We start from the raw sequence: 25,203 nt of genomic DNA on the forward strand, positions 1-25,203 counted from the left end.
GAAGTATCATTTGGAGACTGTGACACATTGCCGAGCTCACGCCCTTTGATGCAAATATATCGATCGATCAACATAGGAGGTCTGAAAAACTCTGTAGAGAGCTTGCTTCCAAGACTTTGAATAAAACACTGCCTGTGACTGACTGCTCTGGATGCTGACTGGAACTGTTTAATGACTTGGAGCAAGTGCCTTCGTGTATAAAAGTAGGCTGCTGTGGTCACAGTCACATGAGAAGTCTGTGCAGGTGGATTCCACATGGAGTCCCACTGAAGTCAATGGGGCTCAGCCTGAGCACAAGGATCAGCCCCTCATGGATCACATTGTAGGACTGGGATCTCCAGCTGCTGTTAAAACTTCAACTGATCATTTTCTGATGCTTCCTGTTTAAATTCTCAGTTGTGAGGAAGAATTTAATGAGAAAAATGTGTATGATAAAGAGGAATCATTTAAGAATACTTTACTAGATGCCCAAAAAGCCACAATCCTGCAACTGAGGAAGAAGGGTGTGCTGGTGAACAAACTGATCTGGTTTAGAGGGGAAGTAAAGGCAACTGTAAAAAATAAAATAATATACAACAAATGGAAGAAAGGGGAAGTAATGAATGTAATGAATGTAAATCAGGAGTTTGAAATCATAGAAAATTGACAAGGGAAATCAATGGACACAAGAAGAAATCTCTGGCCAAGAGTTAAAGACAATAAGAAAGAGGTTTTTTTAAATATACTAAGAACAAAAATAATCCTGAGAATGGTACTGGTCCATTATTAGATGGAAACTAGAATTATCACTAATACTGCAGAAAAGGCAGAAAAGTTCAATAAATATTTATGTTTTGTATATGGGGAAAAAACAGTTGATACATTCTCAACATATGGTGATAACACTCTAGTACACTAGTATTTCTGGAGGATGTTAAACAGAAGCTACTGAAGTGAAACATTTTTAAATTAGCAAGTCCAAATAACTTGCATCCAAGAGTTTTAAAAGAGATGGCTAGGGAGCTTGTTGGACCGTTAAAACTGATTTTCAATAAGTCTTGGAGCACTAGGCAAGTTCCAGAAAAAACTGGAAGAAAGCTAACGTTGTGCCAATCTTAAAAAAAGGCTAAATGGGATGACCCAGGTAATTATAGGCCTGTCAGCCTGACCAATTCCAGGCAAAATAATGGAACAGCTGATATGAGACTTGATAGGAAAGTAAAGTAATTAATGCAAATAAACATGGGTTTGTGGAAAATAGAGCCTGTCAAAATAACTTGGTATCTTTTTTTTAAATGAGATGACAAGTTTGATTGATTAAGGTAACAGGGATGACATAATATACTTAAACTTCTGTAAGGCATTTGACTTGATTCCACACAGCATTTTGATTAAAAAATTAGAATGATATAAAATGAACATGGCACACATTGAATGAATTAAAAACTGGCTAACTGAGAGGTCTCAAAATGTAACTGTAAAGAGGGAATTGTCACTGAGTGGGTCTGTTTCAGTGTGGTCCTGCAGTGAACGGTTCTTGGCCCAATGCAACTTTATATTTTTATTAATGTCCTAGAAGAAATATAAAGTCATCATGGATAAAGTTTGCAGATGACACAAAATAAATAAATAAATAATGAAGAGGACAGGTTACTGAATCAGAGTGATCTAGATCATTTGGTAAACTAGGCACAAGCAAACAAACTTATTTTAATAGGCTAAATGTAAATGTATATCACTGGGAACAAAGACATAGGCTATACTTACAGGATGGGGACTCTAATCTAGAAAGCAGTGACACTGAAAAAGATTTGGCAGTCATGGTGGATAATCAACACAACATGAGCTCCAAGTGTGATGCTGTGGCCAAAAGAGGTGATGCCATCCTAGGAAACGGGAATCTCGAGTAGGAGTATACAGGAGGTTAGACTAGATGATTACAATGGTCCCTTCTGGCCTTGGAATCTCTGAGATAAGAGGAAAAGCCCAGCTCAGTGGTGGCTGACTAGGAGAAGTCAGAGTAGATCTCTATAGCCAGCCCTGTAAAGAAAGGCCTGGGAAGGGCCAGAGCCTAACCAGAGACTGCCTTGAAACTGCCTGGAGGGAAGAATGGGCTGGGACTAGAGCCTAACTAGAGACTCCTAAGTGTCAAAGATTCCTAAGGACAGGTTGGCCTGGTGCAGGACCTTTTTGCTTCCTCTGTTCCTCAGATAATTTGTCCCCTTTTGTTTTGGGACCTGCAGCGAAGTCAGCTGGGGAAGAGACTGTGAGAAAGACCTAACTCAGGCCACAGTAGGGAGCAGCCCAGGGATACAGCAAGTGGTCTGAACAAACAGACCTCCTGTTTCATACAGGGTCCCTGGGCTGGAACCACAGTAAAGAGTGGGCCTGGCCCACCTAGGGCAGTGATGCAAAGACCCCAGAACCAAGGGCTGGCTGGCCCAAAAGTCTGAAATTAGGCCGAACCTCCATCGTGATGCTGCCAGACCACTGGTGTGTTGGACTCAGGTTTCTTCAGGCCTGCCTCTTCCTTCTAAAAGTGATCCAGCCACAGGGCCAAGTCACAGGACAAGGAAGATGACAGCAGAGCCAGAGTGGCTGTTGGGAGAGGGAGCCAAAGGAGGAGAGCACCTCACCCAGGCATGATGGGGGATGCCCATGGTGAGAAGAGTCTTCCACACAAGATTCCATTTAGAACTGGGTTATAAGAGGGACTAGTTAATGATTTACAATATTTTAATAAAGAGTCAATCAATCGTTATCAACTGTTATAGAATCCAATAGATCAAGAGGTTGCTTATGGTTCACAACCATTTATAACAACTTCTAAGGATGTTCTTATAAGTTAGAATCATCTGCAATGCATGCTACTCATGTCTGTGACATGTTTATAACACCTGTTAGTTGTTGAATATCCCTCTGTTAACTTTTAAAAGTGGAACCTTAATGTAAAGTGTGACTTTTTTCCTTCATAAAACAGATTTTTCAGACATGTTTCTTGGGTTAGTTTTTGGGAGAGGGGTTCAAAATGCCATCCAGTCTGAACTGTGCAGCCACAGACATTGTGGGGCTGCAGCTCTGATCCCCAAGATAAAAAGCCACAATAAAATGCTCCGCTTCTTACCCACTACCTACAGCAATAAATACTATGCTACTAGGGCATACACTCGCTACACCCACCCCTCCATCAGCTGCCAAAGCCTCCGAACCCCCACTTCCTGCCGGGTGGGCTTTGTAGGCAGGGAGGTGTGGGAGCCTGATTGCAGAGACCCTTCGTTTGACAGCAAGGTGCAAGATCAGGAGTTTGTCACTGTGGGGGGAAGCAGGGAGGATGTGACAGCTAGGGATAAAGTGCACATCGGGGGAAATAGGCTTGCTGTGCAGAGGGTTTAGCATCTAGGAGTGAGGGCAGACGGGTTTGAAATGCATCCTCAGAGGGGTACATGGGGAGCAGCTCAGTGACCCCCTCTTCAGCTGGCACATGAGGGCATAAAATCGGTTATAAATGGCATCTTAGAGACAGGAGCAGGTGGCTTGTGGACTGAATGGGCAGCCATTCCTCTCAACCCCACACAAGCCAAGGAGAGGAAGTCAGGACTCTGCTGCCATAGTTTCATGTCAAGTCAGCCAATGTCTTGGTTTTCCCCATTACACTTCATTGCCTATCAGCTGCTGAATACATTTGAAAGACTTTACTGAAAATTCCAAGGCATCAGGCTAATGTTTGACACAGACTGAATGTTCCATGCTGGAGAGGGAGGGGGCTAGGAGAACCCTTCTGTGACTATTCTTAGAGTGCTAGGCAAGGTTTACATAGACTAGGGCCTGATGTTCAGAGGTGTTGAGTACCCACAACTCCACTAGGCGATGCGAGTGATCAGCACCTCTGAAAACCAGGCCCAATGCAGGCTAATAATTGAGGCACAGGTGGCTCAAATTTACCCAGTTTGCTTTGCTCCTTTTTCTGCATGTCCAGTTCATCTGTCAGCCTCCGGATCTCTTCATGAGCCATCTGCAGCCTCCGCGCGGCCTCATCCAGGTCTCGCTCAACTCGCTTTCGTAACGCTTTCTCTTTCTCCAGCTCCTCATTATGGGACTGAAACACAAACAATGCTGGTAGTACCAAGGAAACCGAATATCTTGTCTGCACTGACAAACTGTAGCGTATTAGCTTGCACTAGTGCATGGGGAGTGAGGACACACTAAATGTAGGAAGCAGGTGAGTGGAAGCTTCTGTTGAGGTAGTGCATGGACTTGCTGTTGCAACCCCCAGTTACGTAAGCACACTGACACGTGTATGAGTGTGTCACAGCTGCAGTATGGCAGCTGATTTTAGCATTGGTGTTTTCCAGGTGAATCCCTGCAGGATAAAAAGAACAGAAACACTTTTTCCCTTCAGATAACACTGTTAGTCAAGTTGTATTTTCAATCACAGATTCATAGATTTTAAGCCAAGAAGGGATCATTTGATCTAGCATGGCTTCCAGAAGGGCACGCAGTCTCAATGTGAAGACAGCAAGAAATGGAGAATCCACCATTTCCCTTGGTGTTTTGTTCTAATGGTTAATCAATTTTGCATTCTTTTTAGTGTCTTTGGGTTGCTAGGCATGTGGTGAATAGGCAGAGCTCAGAGCAGCCAAGCCCTGAATGAGGGCTGCACGCAAGGCTGTTTAATAAAAGGCACAGGTTTTTTTATGTTTACAATGGAGGAAAGTGCTTTTTGCTCAAACTTTCTAAAACAGTTCGCACTGGGGCACTTCCTTTTCTGATTTGCATGCCCTTTCACTCCTTCCATCTCTCACTTTCATTCTCTGTTTTTATCTCCACATGATTTTCAGCTTCCACATCTATTGTGTTTTTATTATCTTCTGTCTTCTTCCACATAATTCTTTGCTCTAAATCTCAACTCTCAGTTTCTTTTCCTTCCTGCTTTCTGCCCATTTCTCTTCCCCTGCTTTGCCTCATCTTACTTCCCACTGCTCCTCCATGTCTCTTCCCTCTCATCTCCCATATCTCTCTTCCTCCAGCACATTTTCTTCACTTTTCCCTCGTTCTTTCCTCATGACTTTAGCTGGAACCAGCCTCTTCCTTCTAAAGCACGTGCTCCAGGCTAGGCTAGCTCCAGGAACACTGGGTCAGTCAGCTAATACTGACCTCCTCCTGTTAGTCTGCCCTGGCTCCTGGACTGTGGATGTTTTTATTCAGCAGCCAGGGACCTTTCCTGCTGGACAGACTTTCTGAAGAAAGGTAATTTTAATGTATAACTGTTTTCAACACAGTTGACCTGCATCCGCTTTACCTCCCAAAGTCACATTTCTGTGTGGAATCACAGCCACATACTGAATTAGAAGCAAAAGGCTGCATAAACATTTTACCTTATTCATCGTCTCTTTAGTACGTTGCATAGATTCTTGTTGCTGCTGAAGTTCATCTTCTAACGTCTGGTGGATATGATCAAACTTATCCTTGCGTGGAAAGACGTATTAATAAGCCAACACCATAAAAAGGCCTGCTGCAAATCTTCACTAGCTATTGCTATGCGGCCATTTAAATGTTAATGTATCTTAATTAACCATAGGTTGTAATCATGCCTTATACTTAAAAAGTGCCTTCAGTCCAGATAGATCCCAAATTGCTTTAAAGAGCCCTCACTTGCCTGCTGCTCTCTGCTGTGCTTATTGGGAACTCTGCAGGTCCTTTGCCTTTTTTAACCTTGTGATGTCACAGGCCTCTTCCTTTTACATCCTATGGGCTCAGCTCTGCACAAAGAAATGTTCTGAAACTGAATATGCTTGAGTGACTTTACCTGAAGAAAGCTGGATGACTTCCCCATGTTCAAGGCAGTCTGCACCACTCAAAAACTTAATTACAACCTCATACTTCCGCCAGAAACACAAAACACACAGCACACTTAGTCAACGTTGATGTAAGTGCACAGGTTATCTGCTAACACTGCAAAGGTTGTAAGAAGATTTTGTATTTTATTGTGAGGGAGGTGAATGTGCTTGTGTTGTAGTGCATTTCCTTATCACCTGGAGCCTAACAAGGATATTCCTGGTGAGACTTCAGGGTCTGTCCAGGCTGTGTGGTCATTAGGGTACCATTAAAAGGTGTCCCATAACTTGACATTTCCTTGCTTTCAAGGTTTGCATTGTGGGGGTAGATATTTCACTTACCCAACCTTAATTCCTTTTAAACACAAATTTGGTTGGACTATATTGCAGTGGCTTCATTAATTATACTGATGATATATTTTTAACATGGAAATCAGATCTTGATAACTTTGAATATCCTGCATCGGAACTGAACAGTCTTCATCTTACTATGAACTTTGAAATGAATAGCTGTAATCACACTGTTAATCTTTTGGCTGCACAATAAAATTACCACCTCTCTCCATGGGAGAAATATAGATTAAAATATTTATATATTCAGAGTTTTCATCCCAAAATTATCATCAGAAGTTTGTCATACTCAGTTGCCCAGAGTTAAGAGAATATATTCCTATCAGACATCACATATAACTATGATGGATGAGAAGTGTGAAAGTCTGTACTAGAAATAGCAGGGAGAGTTTATTAATGTGTCAGACTAAACTTAAGTATGGTCCTTCACTAACCAGAGTCAGTGAGGACTGTACATATTGTATATCCTTGGTGAGGGTTTTAACCATCAGCTACTATAGCTCTTTTTCACAAGAGATTATTTCATTTGGCCAAATAATTGACTATTGACTATCTTCTGTGATCTAAAATCCCTTGTCCTTTGCTCACCTGGGGCACACCAACAATGCTGTTGCCTGAGTGATACATGGGACACTTTGCACAGATGTGTGTAAAATATCCTTTTCTAACATTCTTTTCTCTCCATTCTTCCTCCCTTTGATTAACTCGCTTGTTCAGTGCTGACTCCTCAGTTAGTGCTGCCCTCTGTGCAGAGATTATGTGATTATACCTGGTAATTAATCAAGAACAAGTTGTAATCAAACCATGTATTTTATTTGAAGGTTATTGCTCTTTTTTAGAGGTGATTGGCTCTTTTTTAAATACCATGGGGCTTCTAATCGAATTTTTAATTGGGGATAATTTATCAGTTTTTACTGATGATTTGTATCAGATAAGTGACTAGCATCTGTTTGCACAGCACTGACTGCAATGGTTCACGAACCAGAGCTTTTGTATAAATGCTGCTTCTGCCCCAATGCTAATGGAAGATACTTATGTGTCGGAACATCAGCCGTAACCTGGATGTGCTAAGTGTGAACTCAATTTGGTAATTATCTGAAAATATTAATGCCCCCCAAGGTGGGGGGTTGGATGTTTTTATTCAGGGCACCATAGCTTTTTGTGACTTGAAGATTTATGCCCTAACCCTGCAAAACTTGGGTTTTCCCAAGTCTAATGCTGAGCTCTTTGGAATCTCCCACTCTATGCATGTGCATAAGTCTTTGCAGGGTTGGGGTCATATTTACGACAGTGTTTAAAGACTATCTTGGATTGAGTATGTATTAGGTGTATCTTTGTGGCTTTTACATTTTTCATATTTTCAGTCTATAAATAGTAAGGATTATGGTAATATTTAATAATATCATAATTATTGAAACAACTTAGCCTGTGACAGGTGGTGCAGAACGCTCAGGACCCACAAGGGGGCCCTCATAGATATGGCTATTCCATATCCCAGGTTCCTTAACAACAGCAGGCAACATCTTGTTGGCCAGTGGGAAGCTGGGATCCAGACAAGTTCCCTCCAGAGCTCAAAGGCAAAAGCACAGGACAGTGGCACCCAATTTCCAGAAGCACAGATGAAGCCAGCCTTATAAGGAGTGCTCAGAGGAAGCCATTGGTAGCATACAACAACAAGTTTTATTGGTCCTACAAAACCCAGGAACCATGCTACGCATTCTCGAGCTCTATCTACTGACACCTTTTCTGTTCACTATTTACCTGTGTATAGAGACAGAGCACTCCTGAAACAAGTCTCCTAGAAATGGCTATTATTGCTGAATGGTACCTCAAACTAACGGTATGCTTCATTTTGCTGGTTTTGTTATGACTTGCTTTGGAATAATATGCTATGATATAATAAAGATATGGGAGTCTCTGGGCTTAAAATAAATATCCAAGCCACTTTTCCAGAAGGGAGTTTTTCTTCTAAAGCATCTGGTGTTTCTTTGAAGGACTTTGGGAACGAGCTCTGTCACAAAGCCTTAGTCTTGCCATTCCAATACCTTTATAGTCCCAGTCCTGAAGTCTTTATTCAGTCCTCATTTATACACAGGGTTATCAGATCTTATGGTTATATTACAAGTCTCATGATGCATAGTGTTTTACTTAAAGCTACAGCTCCTGGAGTCATGTGATTGGGAGACTCTTCACTTTCATGGTTTTCTTTTATTAAGTTTCTATCCTTCATAGTTGGGAAGAATTCCTCAAAAACTAGAAAGCAGTTAAAAAGAACAGACTTTATTCTTTTTAAAATCTCATGATTTTTAAGATACTCTCAAAATTTTGAGAGTGGCATGACTCATGAAATCCTGCACACGGAGTCATCAGAAACATGGGGGTCAGTGGGAAGCTAATACTATCTGAGTAAGACTTCAGAACTGGACCTTATAGGTTTTCTTTTTCATAACAAAGCCTTCAACATTCTCTCATTTTATAGAAAAAAAATAATGCTGTTAATTATTCAACTCCAGAACTCTGGAGCAAAGCAAGTACAAACATGAATAGATGAAAATTAGTATGGAAACAGACTTCATTTTAAGAATCCACAGGCTTCTTATGTTTTTAATTAAAAAAACCTGAAAATATCCTTAATTGTCCCTTCTGAGGGGCTAATCTGATAATCACTAGCTGCTGAGTTTGATACCTGAAGTTGTGCTGCACACAGACTGTCTACGTAGCTATGCGAATCCAGCTTTCGATCTGCAATCTCTAGTTTCTCCAGCAGTGTAGTTCTTTCTACCAGTAAATAAGCAATCTGTTCGCTGGGACTGCTGTGAGCTATTTCAAACAAGCCTTCCTGTTCCAGCATTTCCTCAACCTCCTTCAGCTGGGCTTCTGAAAGAAACATAGCAGAGCAATGAACAATAATTATAGTATGGATGTGTTGGATTTTCAGAACTGCCTGACACGCACTGCCTATGACCTCCAATGAGTGCCTAAGCCGTTTAGGCCCTTTTAAACCCCCCACCCTGCTGACACATGGAGTTGAGAACGTTCTACACTGACAAGAGTGCTTGGATTTTCAAAAGTAGTTTGCTCCCAGAAGCTCTCATTGTTCTCAAGTACACTGAATGACGCAGGGACCTATGGAAAAAATAGTATATGATCATGTAACTGAAGGCTGCTTCACAATGGATACACACAAGGGAGGCAAATGTCTAGTCTGGTGTTTACCTGCCCCTGCCTTCTGACCCTGATCTTTTGGTATCCTGACTCAGCCTGACTCTTGGTAACGGACTCTTGATCCTTGGCCCTCCGGTTTGTCCCTCAGTTTTCATCCCCTCACATTCCAACCTGGCCTGATTCCTCATCATTAGCTTCTGGCTCCTAGCCCCTCAGCTCACACCTCATTCTAAGTCCTAGGCGAGGCCACCCATGCACTGGCCCTGACAGTGTAAACAATCAGAGATAAGTCCCAGAAGGTTTAATTCAGATTTGTACAAGAGGGAGATGGCACATCAGACAGCAGTGATGACATCATGACTCTCTGCTTGAGTCCAAGAACATATCAGGTTCAAGCTGTCAGGCCAGGAAAGCAACAAGTGACAATAACACCCTCCATCCCTGCAACAATGTTAATGGGAAACGCCCAGTGTGATTTCAGCTGGATAGTGGGATCTCCTGGGCAATGATTCCTCAGAGTAAATTGGACTTAACCACACCCATTACAAAGAGCCATTGTGATCTAGTGATGTATGAGAGCATAACGCTGTCCAAAGGACAATGGGACCTCATAGTAACTACACCAAAAAATAACAGACAACAGCCCCCTCTGAGGGAAGATAGCCATACAAGCCATTGATTTGATCAGGATGCAGCTTCAGAATTTCATGGCTGCAGTGCATGAAACAAAGGAGGGAGTCCTGTGGAAAATGGATAAAATTTTAAAAGCATATGAAGAATGTTTTCAGAGGTGATGGATGCCTCTAAGGAAAGCTGCGACTGAACATAGACCCCACAGTGGAACTGTGTGCTTACTACAAAAGAAAATTCCAGTAGCACTACACAATCCAGTACACAAGGAGATCAAATGTCTCCAGAGCAGCGGTATCAAAGCACCTGTACAAGCCAGTACAGCCTGGGCAAGCAGCATGGTGATGGTAAAGAAGCCATCAGGCAAACTGTGCATCTGTCTACACAGATCCAAAGCCACTGATCTGGGCACTGAAAAGATGCCACTCTCCACAGCCCACAATTTATGACATCCTGCCAGAACTTGCTAATGCCAGAATTGCTACAGTCTGCGATGTGAGGAACGGGTTTTGGTACATAAGTCTGGACTCCAGTATCTTCTGCAGTACCATTGGGTCACTAAAGATGGCTCCCCATGTCAATGGACATAAGCCCAGTACTAGAGGTGTTCCAGAGAAGAAAGTTTGCAGATGACACAAAGTAGGGGGAAGTGATAAATAATAAGCAAACAATGTGCGTTTTAATATGCTACATGTAAATCTACACATCTTGGAATGTAGGCCATACTTACACAATGGGGGACTATTTTAGGAAGCAGTGACTGAAAATGATTTGGGGGTCATGGTGGACAATCAACTGAAGGTGAGCTCCCAGTGTAACACTGTTCCCAAAAGAGCTAATGCCACCCTAGGATGCTATGATGGGGGGTGTACCCCACACAGGCCCTGGAGGGGTTAATGTGGGCCTCAGGGGCCAATTAAGGTACCTAGCTGCACCGCAAGGAAGTGCGGGGCTTAACTGAACAAGAGGCTCAGTTGGGCCAGAGTAGGCTGGATCAAAAAGCCAGGAAGTTTGCAGCAGAAGGAGGCTGCAGTGAGAGTCTCCATAGAGGAGGGGAGGAGAAAACCCAGGAGGGAGAACGAGGCCTGGGTTTCTAGCCCTAGAAGAAGAGTCAACCCCAGAGGAGTTGTGGGGAAAGGATGCTTATTTTCCTGTTGGTAAGTGGCATTTGTCACACAGCTCTATAAATGCAGACTGGATAAAATCCAATATAACAATCTTGTCCTAAGCCTGAAGGCCAAATCAATTGCATGTTTCCACTCCACATTCTGCTGCCTGCTCTATCTACCTCATCGATGGAAAACACCCTGCGGTTTCCTGTTTGCCTCTTCCCTTGATTTTAAACCACAGCTTGTACAATGAATATACTAAGGTCAAACCTGGTTGCCTTGCAGTTTTCCTGCCCAAAGTGCAGCAAAATGCTTTATTTATTTATTTTGCTGTTTAAAATATATCTGACCACATGTTCTAGGTGCATATATAAGAAATATGACAATGCTAACGCTACAGATCCCTAGGAAATTATAAACTCTTCCTCACCCAGTAGCAGTTTCTGTAATCAGGATGATCACATGAACTCACCCTACACAGAAACCACATACACCCAACTGCTAGATTGAGGTTCATCTTCAAAGAATTCATATTTGTCCTAGAACAGAAATGATTGTTGAAAGGGAATTAGGCGAAAATATGGGGGAAAGGTGAACCTTTAAATTTAGGACCAAAAGAGACAGTGACACTTTAGCCAGGAAAGGATATATTAATCCACTTCTGTCTGGGACAAGGTCTCTCCATGCTAATTTTGGCTGAGCAAAGGAAGATCTATAGCTAAGCTTTAGTGGGAGCCAAAGCATGGAGCCCTACAGCTGTGTTTATGCTAGGCTTTCAGCTGAAATATTTCGCTGTGCTGTTGGGAGCCAGAATGGGGGCACTCTAGGTGGCCAGCCGTGTTTTCAGTGCTGTATTGTCTAACCCTGCTTGGGTAAGGATGCCAGCACCTTGTCCGTGCTAGGGCTCCCACGGTTGCTATCAATGCCAGAGCTACTCTAGTTTTAGTAGGAGAAGGGCATTTTTCAGAATAAAGCCTAGTGTAGACAGATCTCCTCAGCTCAAGGAAGCTTCTGAAACCAAGCTTGTTTGTTCAGGAGGGGGATGAATCCATAGCCCAAAAGGAATGACCCTGTGAATGCCACAGCCAGCACCCTGGACTACTATGGGGTAGCTCACATACTGTGGAGATGGCTACTGGGATGGGTAGATAAATAAAGTATGGCAAGTCTGCCTGAAAACAGACAGGTCATTGGGGCTCATGGATGAGAAATGCTATTGAGAGAGAGAAGAGAAGGTGCAGAAATAATGAGGTGTTGCGGTCTCTGTGCCCCTCACTTTCTTTTTCTCTTCTCTCAGTCTCTCATCCCCCAAGGTCTCACCCCACCCATCTCAACTTCCCTTTCCCTAGTCCTCACACACAGTCTCCAGGTGACCAACATGATCTCCCCTATCTTGGCACCACTACACCATCTTCCCCTTTGCTGTACAATCTCTCTCCACTTCTGTTAAACCCCATCCATTATGGGGGTTCTCTCGCACCTCCCTCTGAAGCAGGTTGTGCTGGTCACTGTCTCCCACAAGATACTGGGTTAGAGGGACCAGTGGTCTGAACCAGTCTGGCTGTTCCTATGTTCCTACAGTATTTGTATATCTGGCAGGTATTCCCCTAATAGCCTAGCTGCAGAATAGCTCCAGCAATATGATTTGGAGTAGCCCTGATCCAGCTACTGATAAATAGCAGCCTGAAAACCTGGGGTGGAGATCTGGCTGCTCCTCTTTTATAGGATCAATATACTTCTTAGTTGATGTACTGATGCCCACTTACTATTTTTAGATTATAAATTCTTTGGGGCAGGGACTGTGTTTTCCTTACCTTTATATTGTGCCTAGTGCAACAATAATATGCATAAAGTAACAGTAATCAATAATGTGTTTGGCATTTTACAGTTACTGTTATTCTATGCATATAAAGCAACAGCTATTATTTACAGGGTTTGAGATAGTGGAACAAGGAATAAATAGTTTGAAATACTACATACATTCATTTGAAATGCATTCCTGCCCTCTCACCACCACTCCAAAGACCCAAAGAAAGAGGGCAATTAGGCAAAGGAATGATCTGTCTGGGCAGGTGGCAGTCTTTCTAGAAGCCTGCAAGGGGAGTCTTGACAAGAAAACTGAGGGGCAAATATGAAGGAAACTTCTGCTCCTGGAGGAGAGGCCTCTCCTAGCCCATCAATTATTATAGAAGGAAGCATAAATTAAATATTAGCAAGGTAGAGCAAAGCAGGAATTCAGAAGCAAATTGCCCCTGTTGAAACCAGGAAATAGTTATACAGGTGTAAGTCCCAGTATGGACTAGTTGTATTGGTACTAGAGTGCCATCTACAAGTGCAGTCTATTCCCCTCCCCAAATGGGAATAAGCTATATCAGTATCAGCACTTTTGTTCCCGCGTAATTGAGCCCAGACTAGGAGGGGCTGTACAGTACTGGCATAGTTAAATTGTTACACTGGCATGCGTAGGCAGGCTCCTGGGCTAGAGAGCCTATATCTTCTCATGTTTTTCTTGTTAAACAAACTGAGATGTGCTCCTAAGGATAGCAGTGGAAACATGATGCTATGGTTGTCTCTCTCAAAAGCTTTTGGTACCTCAGCACACAAGCAATTGATCTACCCTACAAAAACACTGAGCATATTAGAAGAGAGCTGTTGAAATTGATTGCAAACTGCCTCAAGGACAGGAAACTGTCCACTACGGAGAGAGGTACTAAATGAGGTGCCCCCTAGGACCAATAATTGTGCACAAAGCCAGCTGTAACTGGATCCTCAGGATAACATAAGCTATACCTCAGCTTTATTTCTGTGGTTATAAGAGCAGCTTTAATAGACCACTAACTACTTCACTGTGTTTTACTCTATCCCTTTAGAACTTATTTTGATTAATTTTTGTACCTGCTTCAGTCTCTGGTCCAGCCTTTTAAATGTATTGGGGTTTTCTTACAAGATCTGTTTTCTTCTCTGTACATCTCTTTTCTTCACCTGGGAGTCCAAGTTTCTATTATAACATACAGACTCTATACTGTCACCAGTAAGTGACAGCACCACACTTTCTACCTGGTAAATACAGTGTTAGAGGACAGTTATGGTTGCTTTGTGCCATATTCTACTCACCCAAAACTTGTAGGACACTGTCACTGACACACTACTCTTCCTTACACTTCCCACCATGCACTTGCACTATACTGCAAAACCTTCACACCAACAGCAGCAGCAGGGTCAGAGAGATGTTGAGCAAAGACTCAACTGTCTGTGACAACTATAGGCCCTGAGTGTTCCCTTAACTTGCATCCTGGCTGCCATGTCCCCTATGGGCCTTCTGACACCCAGAGACTAGCTCGAGTATAGGAATATAAGAATGCCACAATACTCTCCTAGAATGCCCTGCAGGGTTTGGGTGCAGAGTCACTCTGGCTAGCTCTGTGACTGCCAGAAAAGACCTTGTGCTAGGGGTATTCCCAGGGGAGGGGGGAAGATCCTTACAGCTTTTTTGTGGCCCCCAATAAAGTGAGCTCATTGTCCTAGATGATGGGAATATCCATTCTGATTCTTGCAAGTTGACTTGGGATCTCAAGACTTGTTTACTTAGAGGTGCATTCCAGGTGATTATTGGCCCAGTATATATAGGTGGGTGTGCTCTGGATCATATTTTTGGGCTGGGATTGGACGCTGTCACGGTCAGCATATCATTTCCTTTGTGCACAGATGTGGTCTTACCCAACTCCTCTCAAAACAGAACTGATTCCCTTGCTCTGCTCTCAGACTGCCTAGCGGTACTCTGGTTTCAGAATTCTCTGCAGGAAAATATTGCAGCTGATGTAGCAGGCCATTGTGGTCATCATTTTGTCACTGGTCATCAGAGGTCCCATGACAAACAGATAGCTGACAAACACGTAGACTTGCACCCATCAGGAGAATAGAGCATTGCTTAGTCTAGCTGGTTGTGGCAGATTTTTTGCAGTGTTTGCCATGGCTAAGGTGACGGTCAAGCTGACTTCCTAGTTGGAACATCTATACAGTGGAACTGTCTCATCCTCACTAATCATTGCACTGTCTCAGGCCTTCCATTTTGGTAAACGTTGTGCTGAAGTAGCTCTACTACCCTCTGGAAGGTTTTAATTTCCTTGACCTATAAGTAATCTGATTAGAGTTTGTGGGAGCAAGGCATTCTGTGTGGAGGGCACTGAAACTTGGAACTCACTCCCCTTGTCAGGGCTCTGGAGAATGATGTAAGGATCTTCCATTTGCTCAGGCTTTTGCTAGAAGAAACTAAGTGTTCATAAGAATGAGGTGGGAATGGTGGTTGCAGCAAATTGACATTGTTTTGTAGACTGTTCTAGATACTGACAATTATTGGCAGTATGTGGACAACATTGATTTTAATTAAGTTTCACTGATGTAAATGCAGGCTCAGGCAGTACGCATGTTATCAATAAATATCACAGGAACTGCAGCAACTGCTTTAGTTAATATTGCATAATAGTTTCCATACATAAGAATGATTTGCATAACAGTGACATCCCAGCACAAGGCTCTCACAGCACTCTCCCAAAAGCCAATATATAGAAACTATGTGAAACTGAAGTTAATCAGAAGCCACACAGATCTCTGGGGAATTCTGCACATAAACCAGCAAGGGCACCCCCAAAATTAACCCTCTGAAGCTTGGCTCACTCTGTCCATTACACAAATGACTTCCAATTCACAGCCTAATACTATCACCCTTGGAAATCTTAAAAAACAAGAAACCCATTCATGCAGATGATGGAAGCAAAGCCACAATGAGAAGAGAGAAAGATGTGTTCTCTTCTACTAGATTTTTGTTGTTTGCCTGCCATCTTGTGGAGAAAAGATGGGAGGGAATGGCAACGCAGTTCTCAGCAAGATGATGAATCGCAATCCCACAGCCATAGGTCATTAGCCATTTAAAACACTTGGTGGCCAAGATTTTTTTTAAAGTGACATTTTGGGTGCCCAAAGTTGCTTCTTTGTGGTAGAAATTAACCAGTTCTTCAGGGCCTCTACCTTGTCCATCAAGGACTGAACACATCTATTCCCAACCAAGTAGCTTAGATTCCTGAATCTGCACTTTTTAGGTTATGGTAAGCCCAGCTTCTCTAATACATAAGACATGAATCACTGGAATGTGGTGGGTGCTCTCCACAGCCCAAATGGCACCATGGTGAACTGAAACAGACAAAAAGGGATGGCAAACACAGTCCTTCTCTAGAGATGCTAGTGTTTGGGGTCACCAGATCAAAGGCTGGTGTATTTTTTTTAAGAAAAGCATTTCAGAGAGAACATTTTTCTATATAAATGTTACTTTTGTATCCAGTAACCAAATAGCCTACTTTAAGGCATAGTTTCTCAACCTATGGTACGCGTACCCTGGGGGTACATGAGACACAGGCATGGGGTATGCGGCGAAAAACCCAGTGAAGGGAGGTGAGCGGCAGCTGCCTGCTTCCCACCCGGTCCCAGCTCCCAGCTGGGAGGCAGGCGGCAGCTGCCGGCTTTTGGGGGAAGTGGATGGCAGCTGCCAGCTTCCTGCCTGGTCCCACCTCCTAGCTGGGAGGTAGACGGCAGCCGCCCCAGTTCTGGGAAGTTGGGTGGCAGCCACCTGCGTCCCGCCTGGTCCCAGCTCCCAGGTGGGAGCTCGGCAACAGCCTCCTGAGCCCTGCGAGCTGGGCTCGCAGCTGGGTGGCTGCCACCCACGCCCCGGCTCTTAGCCAAGAGACAGCGCGCCCTGGCTTGAAGATGGGCAGCAGCTGCCTGCCGCCTGCCCACATCCCCAGGTCCCAGCCTGCGCGGAAGCCTCCTCCACCCCAGCTCGGAGCAGCTGGCAGCTCCCCTCCCCGGCTCAAAGCCTAGTGTCCAGAAAGCCAGGAGGAGAGTCCAACGGCTTGCCCAGTCCTGGAGCTGGGCTCTACCCACAGGTTTACTAGCTAGAGCAGTGAAATTGATAACTATGACAGCCCCAGATTTTACCAGTATAAAAATCTTAAGAGGGGCCCACACAGTGTGATTTGTTCCAGGCCCGCACCCCCGTAGGGACAGCCATGGGGAGCTCTGTTATGCACTCTGGTGGGCCGCTAGTGCCTGCTCATACCTCACAAGTTCCCGCCTGTGTGAAGAGAACAGCACGTGACCCCACCATCAGTGATTGGCTGGCGTTGACCTTTGCTCCTATATGGCGGAAGGGGAGGAGGAAGGAGGAGAGAAACAGCAGGGGGTTTTGTGATCTGCCATAGCCATGCAGCATTCCAGAACTCAGAACTCTCCTGCTGTATGAGAAATACAGTCGTCCAGCAGTAAAGGGGGAAAATATTGTGTTTCTCAGAGTGTTGGGGTACTTAATAAAATTTTCAGAAGTTAGGGGATACTTGCTACTTAAAAGGTTGAGAAACACTGCTTTAAAGCAACGTCATAGCCCTGGTGGGAACAGAACTACGGGACCTGAGCCTAAGCCAGACCTACTGACACAATCATGGTTGATACACAAGGGACTGCAACCCACAAAGTGGTCCAAGAGTGGGAAAATGTGATAGAATTACCCCAAGAGAGGTGACTTCCCAAGATCTAGAGGGGATGAATTCAAAGACACCTGGAGGGGTCAAAGGTGCAGTTTGCTGTATAATTGTGACAGGCTCTAGCTTGATTCCCTAGGGCCAAGTTCCCCAGAATGACCAGCTGTTCCATCATCTGAAGAATGCACTGCATTACATTGGTTCTGCATGAGGGGGGGACCCTTCCATCCTCATCTAGGAGATCTTACACTCCCTGTGGTCACTGCCCATACAAAAGCAAGGGAAATGGATGTTTGGGGTACCTCACAGATTGCAAAATGGAGATATGGCTATAACCTATCCCCATCTTTTGCATCTGTTTCCACAAATTTCTGGAGCACTGATTCTAGGGTGTGGTGATATCACTCCACCAGCCCTCTGTGGATGATACACTGATGTACGGATGGGTTTTACCTTCAGTAGCTGCCATGCCTCAACAGTACGACATAAAGTTAATCCCCTTTTCAGTAAGGATCTCTATGGGCAATCCTACCCAGAAGGATATTTGCCACTACAACTTTCTCTAGGTGCCATTCACTGACATTCAACATGATGCACACAACCAGGCCATTTCCTTGTAAATTCCTGGCCAGAAAATGGGCTAATAGTCATTCTAAGATTTTATCCCATCCTAGGAGATGAACATAGAACAGATCACGTTCCAGCTGCAAGATTGCCCCTTCATGGTGATCAGGGTGCTAGCAGCTGGCAGTTCCTCAGTCTGCAAGTTCTGGTTTATTCAACAGAGCAGGTCATTCTCTGATGCAAAGTGGAGGTAGTCTGTAGCCTACCCATTTCTGACAGCTGGAGATATGTCTCTCAAAGAGACATCCACTTGTTGGTCAGCCATGACATCAAAAATGGGCCAGAATGTGGTGTTAGGTCTAGTAGGCCCTCTTCTATCCCCGTAGTAGCCACAGTCTCCTTGCCCTGAGCAGTGGAAGTACTTCCCCTATCTTCATCTGTGGTGGCTATTTCATTTTTCCTTTCCCTAGTCTGATTCAAATTCACCCTGGCTATCCTGCCTTCCATTTCCAACTTCTGGACTTCCAGCAACAGGACCAAACCTCGCAAAGATCTGAGTCCATTAGGGGGAGTGCAAGCATAAATCTCTCCAGTGGGTTCTCTCCTTCTTGTCTGTGTCCTGACTATAGGGCAATTGCTGAATCCAGTAGGTCCCAGAAATGCTTCCAGTCTCATCCAATCACCATCAGCCTGGCTAAGGTTCTTGAGACTCCTACCGGAATCTCCTCTTCATGATTCCCCATCCACATTACAACAATAGGAGTGGGGTCAGGCTTTGCAGCTCCACGCACAAATGAAACAACAGGATCTGTGCTTCGCAAGTGGTCTGCTAGTATCAGATCCCATCAGATTGGTGTCTGGGTACATCCTGAGTCCACTAGGCCAGATGTGGTTTTCCCTTCAATATGGACAGTCAGGAAAAATACTCCAGGTGCCTTATCTGATACATATACTGTAAAGCTACTAGTCTGCTCCTGTCCTGAAAAATCTCACTCCATTAATAGGCAGAATTTATTTACATATCCAAGCCAACTGCACCAAAAGCACTTCCTGAAACCCTCTCGTTGCCCAGAGCAGGGCAGAGAATCAGGCTTCTGACACCTCTCCACTCTCTGCTGCACCCTATGTAAATGGAATGCAGCACAGACACTGCACCGATCCAACACACACCTGTCACAAAAAGAAAAGTTAAGGAAAACTGCCATGTGCTAAGAAAGATATTTAAGCACAACGTTCGGCAGAATTACAAAGAAAAACAATCTGTTAAAAAGCATAAAATTGTCCCTGTTAGAAGTGATTGCAGGAACATTACTTATAAAAACTGAAATATGAACAAAATAATTGTATTAAACATAATTAAGAAGCTAACATAAACTGACACTGTGAAATTGTAATGATGTCGATCAGGGCTGAGAATACCAAAGTCACTATTAGAAAGATCAGAAGCTTTCAAGGTTGTTTTAGATTCAACTCTGGGCCTGATCCCCAGTCTGACTGAAGTCAATGATAAAACTCACTGGCTTTAGTGGGAGCAGGACTGGGCTCTTTTGGTTAACTGAATAAATACATTACTTTAGAATAACTCTGAATGCCTGTTCTCCAGCTCTTTCAAGTGGTGCAGCTGATTCTGTTCTGTTCTGCATAGTGGGTGCCTCTCGGAAATATAACTAAAATTGCAGCCACACTGAAAGAGGCAGCAACCCCATTCACTGAATTGAGACAACGAAACAAAGACCAGTATTTCTAAGCTTATTTAAAATTGAATTTTAACGTTACACAATCATTTAAACATACATTCTGTCTACCTATATAATTGTATAATACACACACTTATCTAATGAAATGGAGTTCTCTGAGGTACAAGAATAAATCACTATCGTTTCCTGCAAGGCAGCACTCAGGCAGCTTCCCTGACTACCCTGTAGTCCATGACATTTCTTACAACACAACTCTAAAAGCTCTTTCAGAGAAAGGAGAGAGGGATTACCCTGCTGGAGTTGCAGTTCTCTAAACTCAATTCTGAGTTGTTCATTTTCTTTTTCAAACTCACTGGTGAAAGCATCTCGTTCTGCTGTGAGACGACGGACATGACCCACATAATTTTCCACCTAGAAACAAAGAGAACAACAACATTTCAAACTTTGGATGCGTTATTCGCGTTATTTGTATTCTTTAAATGTTTAGGGATTTTGTGATTCCAAAGGCTCTATATTAATTTCTCTCTCCTGATGGGTCACTAAAATTGACTGAAAGGCCCAACATTAGGGAAAGGGAAACAGCTCAGTGAGGCAGTGCACAATGGCATGGACACCAAAAAACCTAGTGTGTGTGTGTGTGCACGAGTGCACGCGCCCGTGTGTGTATCTGTGTGCACATTTTAAGCACACAAAAACCTAAGTTACTAGTTAGCTAACTATGAAAAACAGCACCCAAAGAGGCAGCAAAAGGACAGAGCTGATTGGGGTAAGATTGAGGACACTGAACTATACTCCAACCAAACTGCAGCTTTGGCAGCCTGAAGGAGTTCAAGAATGTTTAGTCATCCTCCAACCCTACATGAAAGGTGGAGATGGGGTGTGAGTGGCCCCAACAGATGGTACTTTCTAAAAGATTCTGAGGTTGCAAACCAGGTGATATTTGTGCCAAGAATAGGGGTCCATATGGCCAATTCCTATTAATTTGAAATTAACAACAGAAGTCTCCCTGAGTTCAAAGGGATCCAGCCCACTGCAGGATTTTAAACCAGAACAAACCATTTGTGTTCAGCAGAGTGCCTCAGGGGTTGGTTTTGGGGCCCGTTTTATTCAACATCTTCATTAATGATCTGGATAATGGGATGGATTACACCCTCTGCAAGTTTGTGCATGACACTAAGCTGATGGGCAGTGGTAGATACACTGGAGGGTAGGGACTGGATACAGAGTGACCTACACAAATTGGAGGACAAAAGAAACCTGATGAGATTCAACAAGGACAAGTGCAGAGTCCTGCGCTTAGGACGGAAGAATCCCATGCACAGCTACAGACTGGGGACCGACAGGCTAGGCAGCAGTTCTGCAGAAAAGACCCTGGAGGTTACAGTGGACAAGGAGCTGGATATGAGTCAACAGTGTGCCCTCATTGCCAAGAAGGCTAACGGCATATTGGGCTGCATTAGTGGGAGCACTGCCAGCAGATCGAGGGAAGTGATTCCCCTTTATTCGGCACTGGTGAGGCCACATTTGGAGTACTGTGTCCAGTTTTGAGGCCCCCCTTCCTCCCCCAGCACACACACACAGAAAGGATGTGGACAAATTGGAGAGAGTCCAGGAGAAGGCAACAAAAATGATTAGGGAGCTGGAGCACATGACTTATGAGGAGCGACTGAGGGAACTGGGCTTCTTTAGTCTGCAGAAGAGAAGAGTGAGAGGGGATTTGATAGTGGCTTTCAACTACTTGCAGGGGGTTCCAGGGAGGATGGAGCTAGGCTGTTCTCCGTGGTGGCAGATGACAGAACTAGGAGCAATGGTCCCAAGTTGCAGTGGGGGAGGTCTAGGTTGAATATTAGGGAAAAAATTCACTAGGAGGGTGGTGAAGCATTGGAATGGGTTACCTAGGGCGGTGGTGGAATCTCCATCCTTAGATGATTTTAAGGTGTGGCTTGACAAAGCCCTGGCTTGGATGATTGAGTTGGGGTTGGTCCTGCTTTGAGCAGGGGTTGGACTAGATGACCTCCTGGGGTCCCTTCCAAAACCTGATATTCTATTATCCCAGTTCACATGGCAGGGTAGGAGAGGGCTCAAAGCCCACAGAAAGACAAGCCCCCAGAACCTGGATCACATGAGGGGCACACACAGGGAAGGTTTATCCCCATAGATGGATAGGGATTCCCTAGATCCTGGCACACACACAAGAAGGCAGGAAGCGGAGCTCAGACACCCTGGGAGGCAGGGATCCCAGACTGGAGATCACATGAGGGAGGCAAGGAGAGGGACTCAGACCACACTTACGGGGGCAGGAGGGCTCAGATTCTGGCCAACACCCCCAAAGGCAGGGACCCCCATATCCCAGCTCACATGGGGGGTAGGGTGAGGGGCTCAGATGCCCCAGATTCTGGCGCACACACAAAGAAGGGGAAAATATGGGGTTGACAGGTGTTTCTCCCCCTATTCTCCCCTAGTTGCCTGCCACTCACTCCCATGCCCTCCCTCCTGTTCGCCTGAGCCCCTCCAACACCGCTCACCTCCCCACCACCCATCCTCATTTATCCCTCTCCCCTCAATGTAGCCCCAAAACCCTCTCACCCCTATTCCCCCACTCCCTAAAATGCCCCTCCCCTGCCAGCCAGCATTCATGTGTTTTGTTTTGTTTTGTTTTTAAAACAAAAATACTTTGATTACATTCCTGTCTTTTAACCAGCTACTGATCCAGGAGAGGATCTTCCCTCTTATGCCATGATTGCTTCCTTTGCTGAAGAGCTTTTGGTGAGGGACCTTGTTAAAGGCTTTCTGAAAGGATTTCTCACTATATCCACTGGATAACCCTTGTCCACATGTTTGCTGACTTCCTTAAAGAATTCTAAAAGATTGGTGAGGCATGATTGCCCTTTACAAAAGCCATGCTGATTCTACCCCAACAAATCATGTTCATCTGTGTATTTGATTATTCTGTTCTTAGTTTCAACCAGTTTGCCTGGTACTGAAGTTAGACTTACCAGCCTGTAATTGCTAGGATCATCTCTGGAGCCTTTTTTAAAAATTGGTTTTACATTAGCCATCCTCTAGTCATCTTGTACAGAGGCTGATTTAAGTGATAGATTACATACCATAGTTAGTAGTTCTGCAATTTCATATCTGAATTCCTTCAGAAATGTTGGGTGAATATCATCTGGTCCTGGTGATTTATCACTGTTTATCAATCCATTTCAAAACCTCCTCTATTGACACCTCAGTCTGGGACACTTCCTCAGATTTGTCACCTAAAAAGAATGTCTCAGGTGTGGGAATCTCCCTCACATCCTCTGCAGTGAAGACCTATGCAAAGAATTCATTTCGCTTCTTTGTAATGGCCTTGTCTTTGAATGCCCCATTAGCACCTCAATCATCCAGTGATCTCACTGATTGTTTGGCAGGCTTCCTTCCTCTGATGTATTTAAAGAATTTTTTGCTGTTAGTTTTATGTCTTTTGCTAGTTGCTCTTCAAATTCATTTTTGGCCTGCCTGATCCTACTTTGACACTTGATTTGCCAGAGTTTATGCTCCTTTCTATTTTCCTCAGTAGGATTTGACTTCCAATTTTTAAAAGATGCCTTTTAGCCTCTATGAGCATGGTTTGTTATCGGGGTAAAATTAAAAATGGATTCATTTTAATTATCAGATCACTCAGTGCTAATTAGCAACGGATTGCATACAAATTATTCTACATTAGGAATAACAGTGCTTTTTTACTGACTTAATGAATTGTGCCAAATTGTATTTAGAAAGATTACAAAATCCAGCATGGATTTAAGCAGCAGAAGTTCAGTTAGTTGCTGAGCATCTTTAGCTGTCTTACACTCTCTGGCACATCCTGTCAGGTGTCCAGAGTCACCTGACATTTTGGTATAGATAAGATTGGGCAATATTTCTGTGATGTTGCCACTTTCCTGAATAGCCAAGAGATGAAGGAAAGCATTGATGAAAAGTGAAATCGTAATGGAAAGCACAAATATTCATGAAGATGACTCTAATGTCAATTAGTTCTTACCTCTCTCATTTCTTCCGCTTGCTGTTGTCTAAGGTCCTCTAAGTCCTGACTAGCAGACCGTAGCTTGTCTTCATTACGCAGGAATAAGTGCCAAACATAGCAAAGTTGTTCATCTGCAGAAGCTAAAGGGTCAACTCCTTCTTCCTTGAGCCGCTGTAGTATGTCTTCCACCTGTACTTTTTCCTGTTGGAAGAAATCATCAAAATGTAACGTACTCAAACATCTAAAACAGTTCCTCCTGGTGAAGATTTGTGTGGGCATAATATTTCTGAACCAGTAGAAGTTCAGTTGCAGTTAATGTGCATGTAATGGCAATGCAGAAAACAAATAAATGTAATGTGATTGAAGCATATGACTCCGAAAGGCATTTAATCATATCAAATTTGATGACTCCTGTTTGATGAGAGGGATTTGGGATGTGAGGATCCTTCATGAATATATAGTAGTGTTGCCCTTATGTCCAGTTATGGGCAGTGATATAAAAATATACCATAGGGATTACCAAACTCATGTACCATATACCTGTTTGGATTCTATTCCAAAACTCAAGGATTTCTGCAATCACTTAATAATGGCTGATAGCAGCTCCCAGCTAACCAGTTTGGGTAATTTTAAAGAAAAACAGGTGTTGCCTGATCTACTGATTGTATGTAAATCAGAATTCCCAAGTTAGCCTTTTGTGGTTTAGAAGAGTCCTGCCTCAAGACCAGACCCAGAGTTATTTTGAGGACACTGATGTGCATGGGAGAGACGTTCAGACTTAGGAAAGGCCTCTTGATTTTGTAATATTTTTATTAAAACAATTAGCAAAATCACAAACACTCCAACCCAGCAAAGCAGGTAGAGATAATACAAAATGGTCAAGATGTCAGCATCAGAGCATTTGTATACTCACACCATCCCTTGTGGAAATCTATGAGATAGGTGATCCATGATGGGTCCTATCTCTGGCATGCCAAGAAGATTCCAATAGGGTAGGCTGAAATTATAGGATTACATGGCAGCCATGAATATTCATACAGATGTCCAGCCTCCTCTATCCATATCTAAACTTCCTCACTCTGATAACGTTGAGGTGCTCTCCTCTCATGCATTATTATGCCATTTACCTCAAGCTTATTAGCATATATATCAATTGGTTGCCATAGTATTTTTGCAGCTGAACATCTGCTAATGTTCCTATCTTAAAATATCCCAAACTAACATCGACTGGCATCTAGCAGTTACCTATCAGCAGTTTAGTCACACTTGTTTATTGCAGCATTCTATCTTATGATCCAAGGTTACTCTTGGTTAGCTTCTTATGCTAAGATTTATGCT

The 25,203-nt window shown here is 43.7% G+C and overlaps 1 protein-coding gene across 8 annotated transcripts in view; it reads right to left on the minus strand.

The window, feature by feature from the left end:
- The window catches only part of CCDC30 (coiled-coil domain containing 30), a 72,007-nt gene that overhangs the window by 44,690 nt on the left and 2,114 nt on the right, over positions 1–25,203 (minus strand). For 3 of the 8 annotated variants that reach the window (XM_067566312.1, XM_067566313.1, XM_067566315.1), the window contains 6 exons: positions 24,779–24,862; positions 23,884–24,066; positions 20,147–20,267; positions 8,851–9,041; positions 5,355–5,444; positions 3,922–4,075 (listed from right to left, as the gene is read on the minus strand). In XM_067566312.1, the coding sequence (XP_067422413.1) occupies positions 3,922–4,075; positions 5,355–5,444; positions 8,851–9,041; positions 20,147–20,267; positions 23,884–23,892 (565 nt within the window). In that variant the 5' untranslated portion in view covers positions 23,893–24,066; positions 24,779–24,862. Of the gene's footprint in view, positions 1–3,921; positions 4,076–5,354; positions 5,445–6,752; positions 6,923–8,850; positions 9,042–20,146; positions 20,268–22,963; positions 23,113–23,883; positions 24,067–24,778; positions 24,863–25,203 lie in introns of those variants that run through there. The other 5 variants (XR_010923293.1, XM_067566310.1, XM_067566316.1 and 2 more) reach the window with 4 other exon arrangements.

This window comes from Emydura macquarii, unplaced genomic scaffold (assembly GCF_026122565.2).
Source record: "Emydura macquarii macquarii isolate MOO-44397 ecotype Brisbane River unplaced genomic scaffold, CSIRO-AGI_Emac_v2 contig_2768, whole genome shotgun sequence".
Classification (NCBI taxonomy): domain Eukaryota; kingdom Metazoa; phylum Chordata; order Testudines; family Chelidae; genus Emydura; species Emydura macquarii.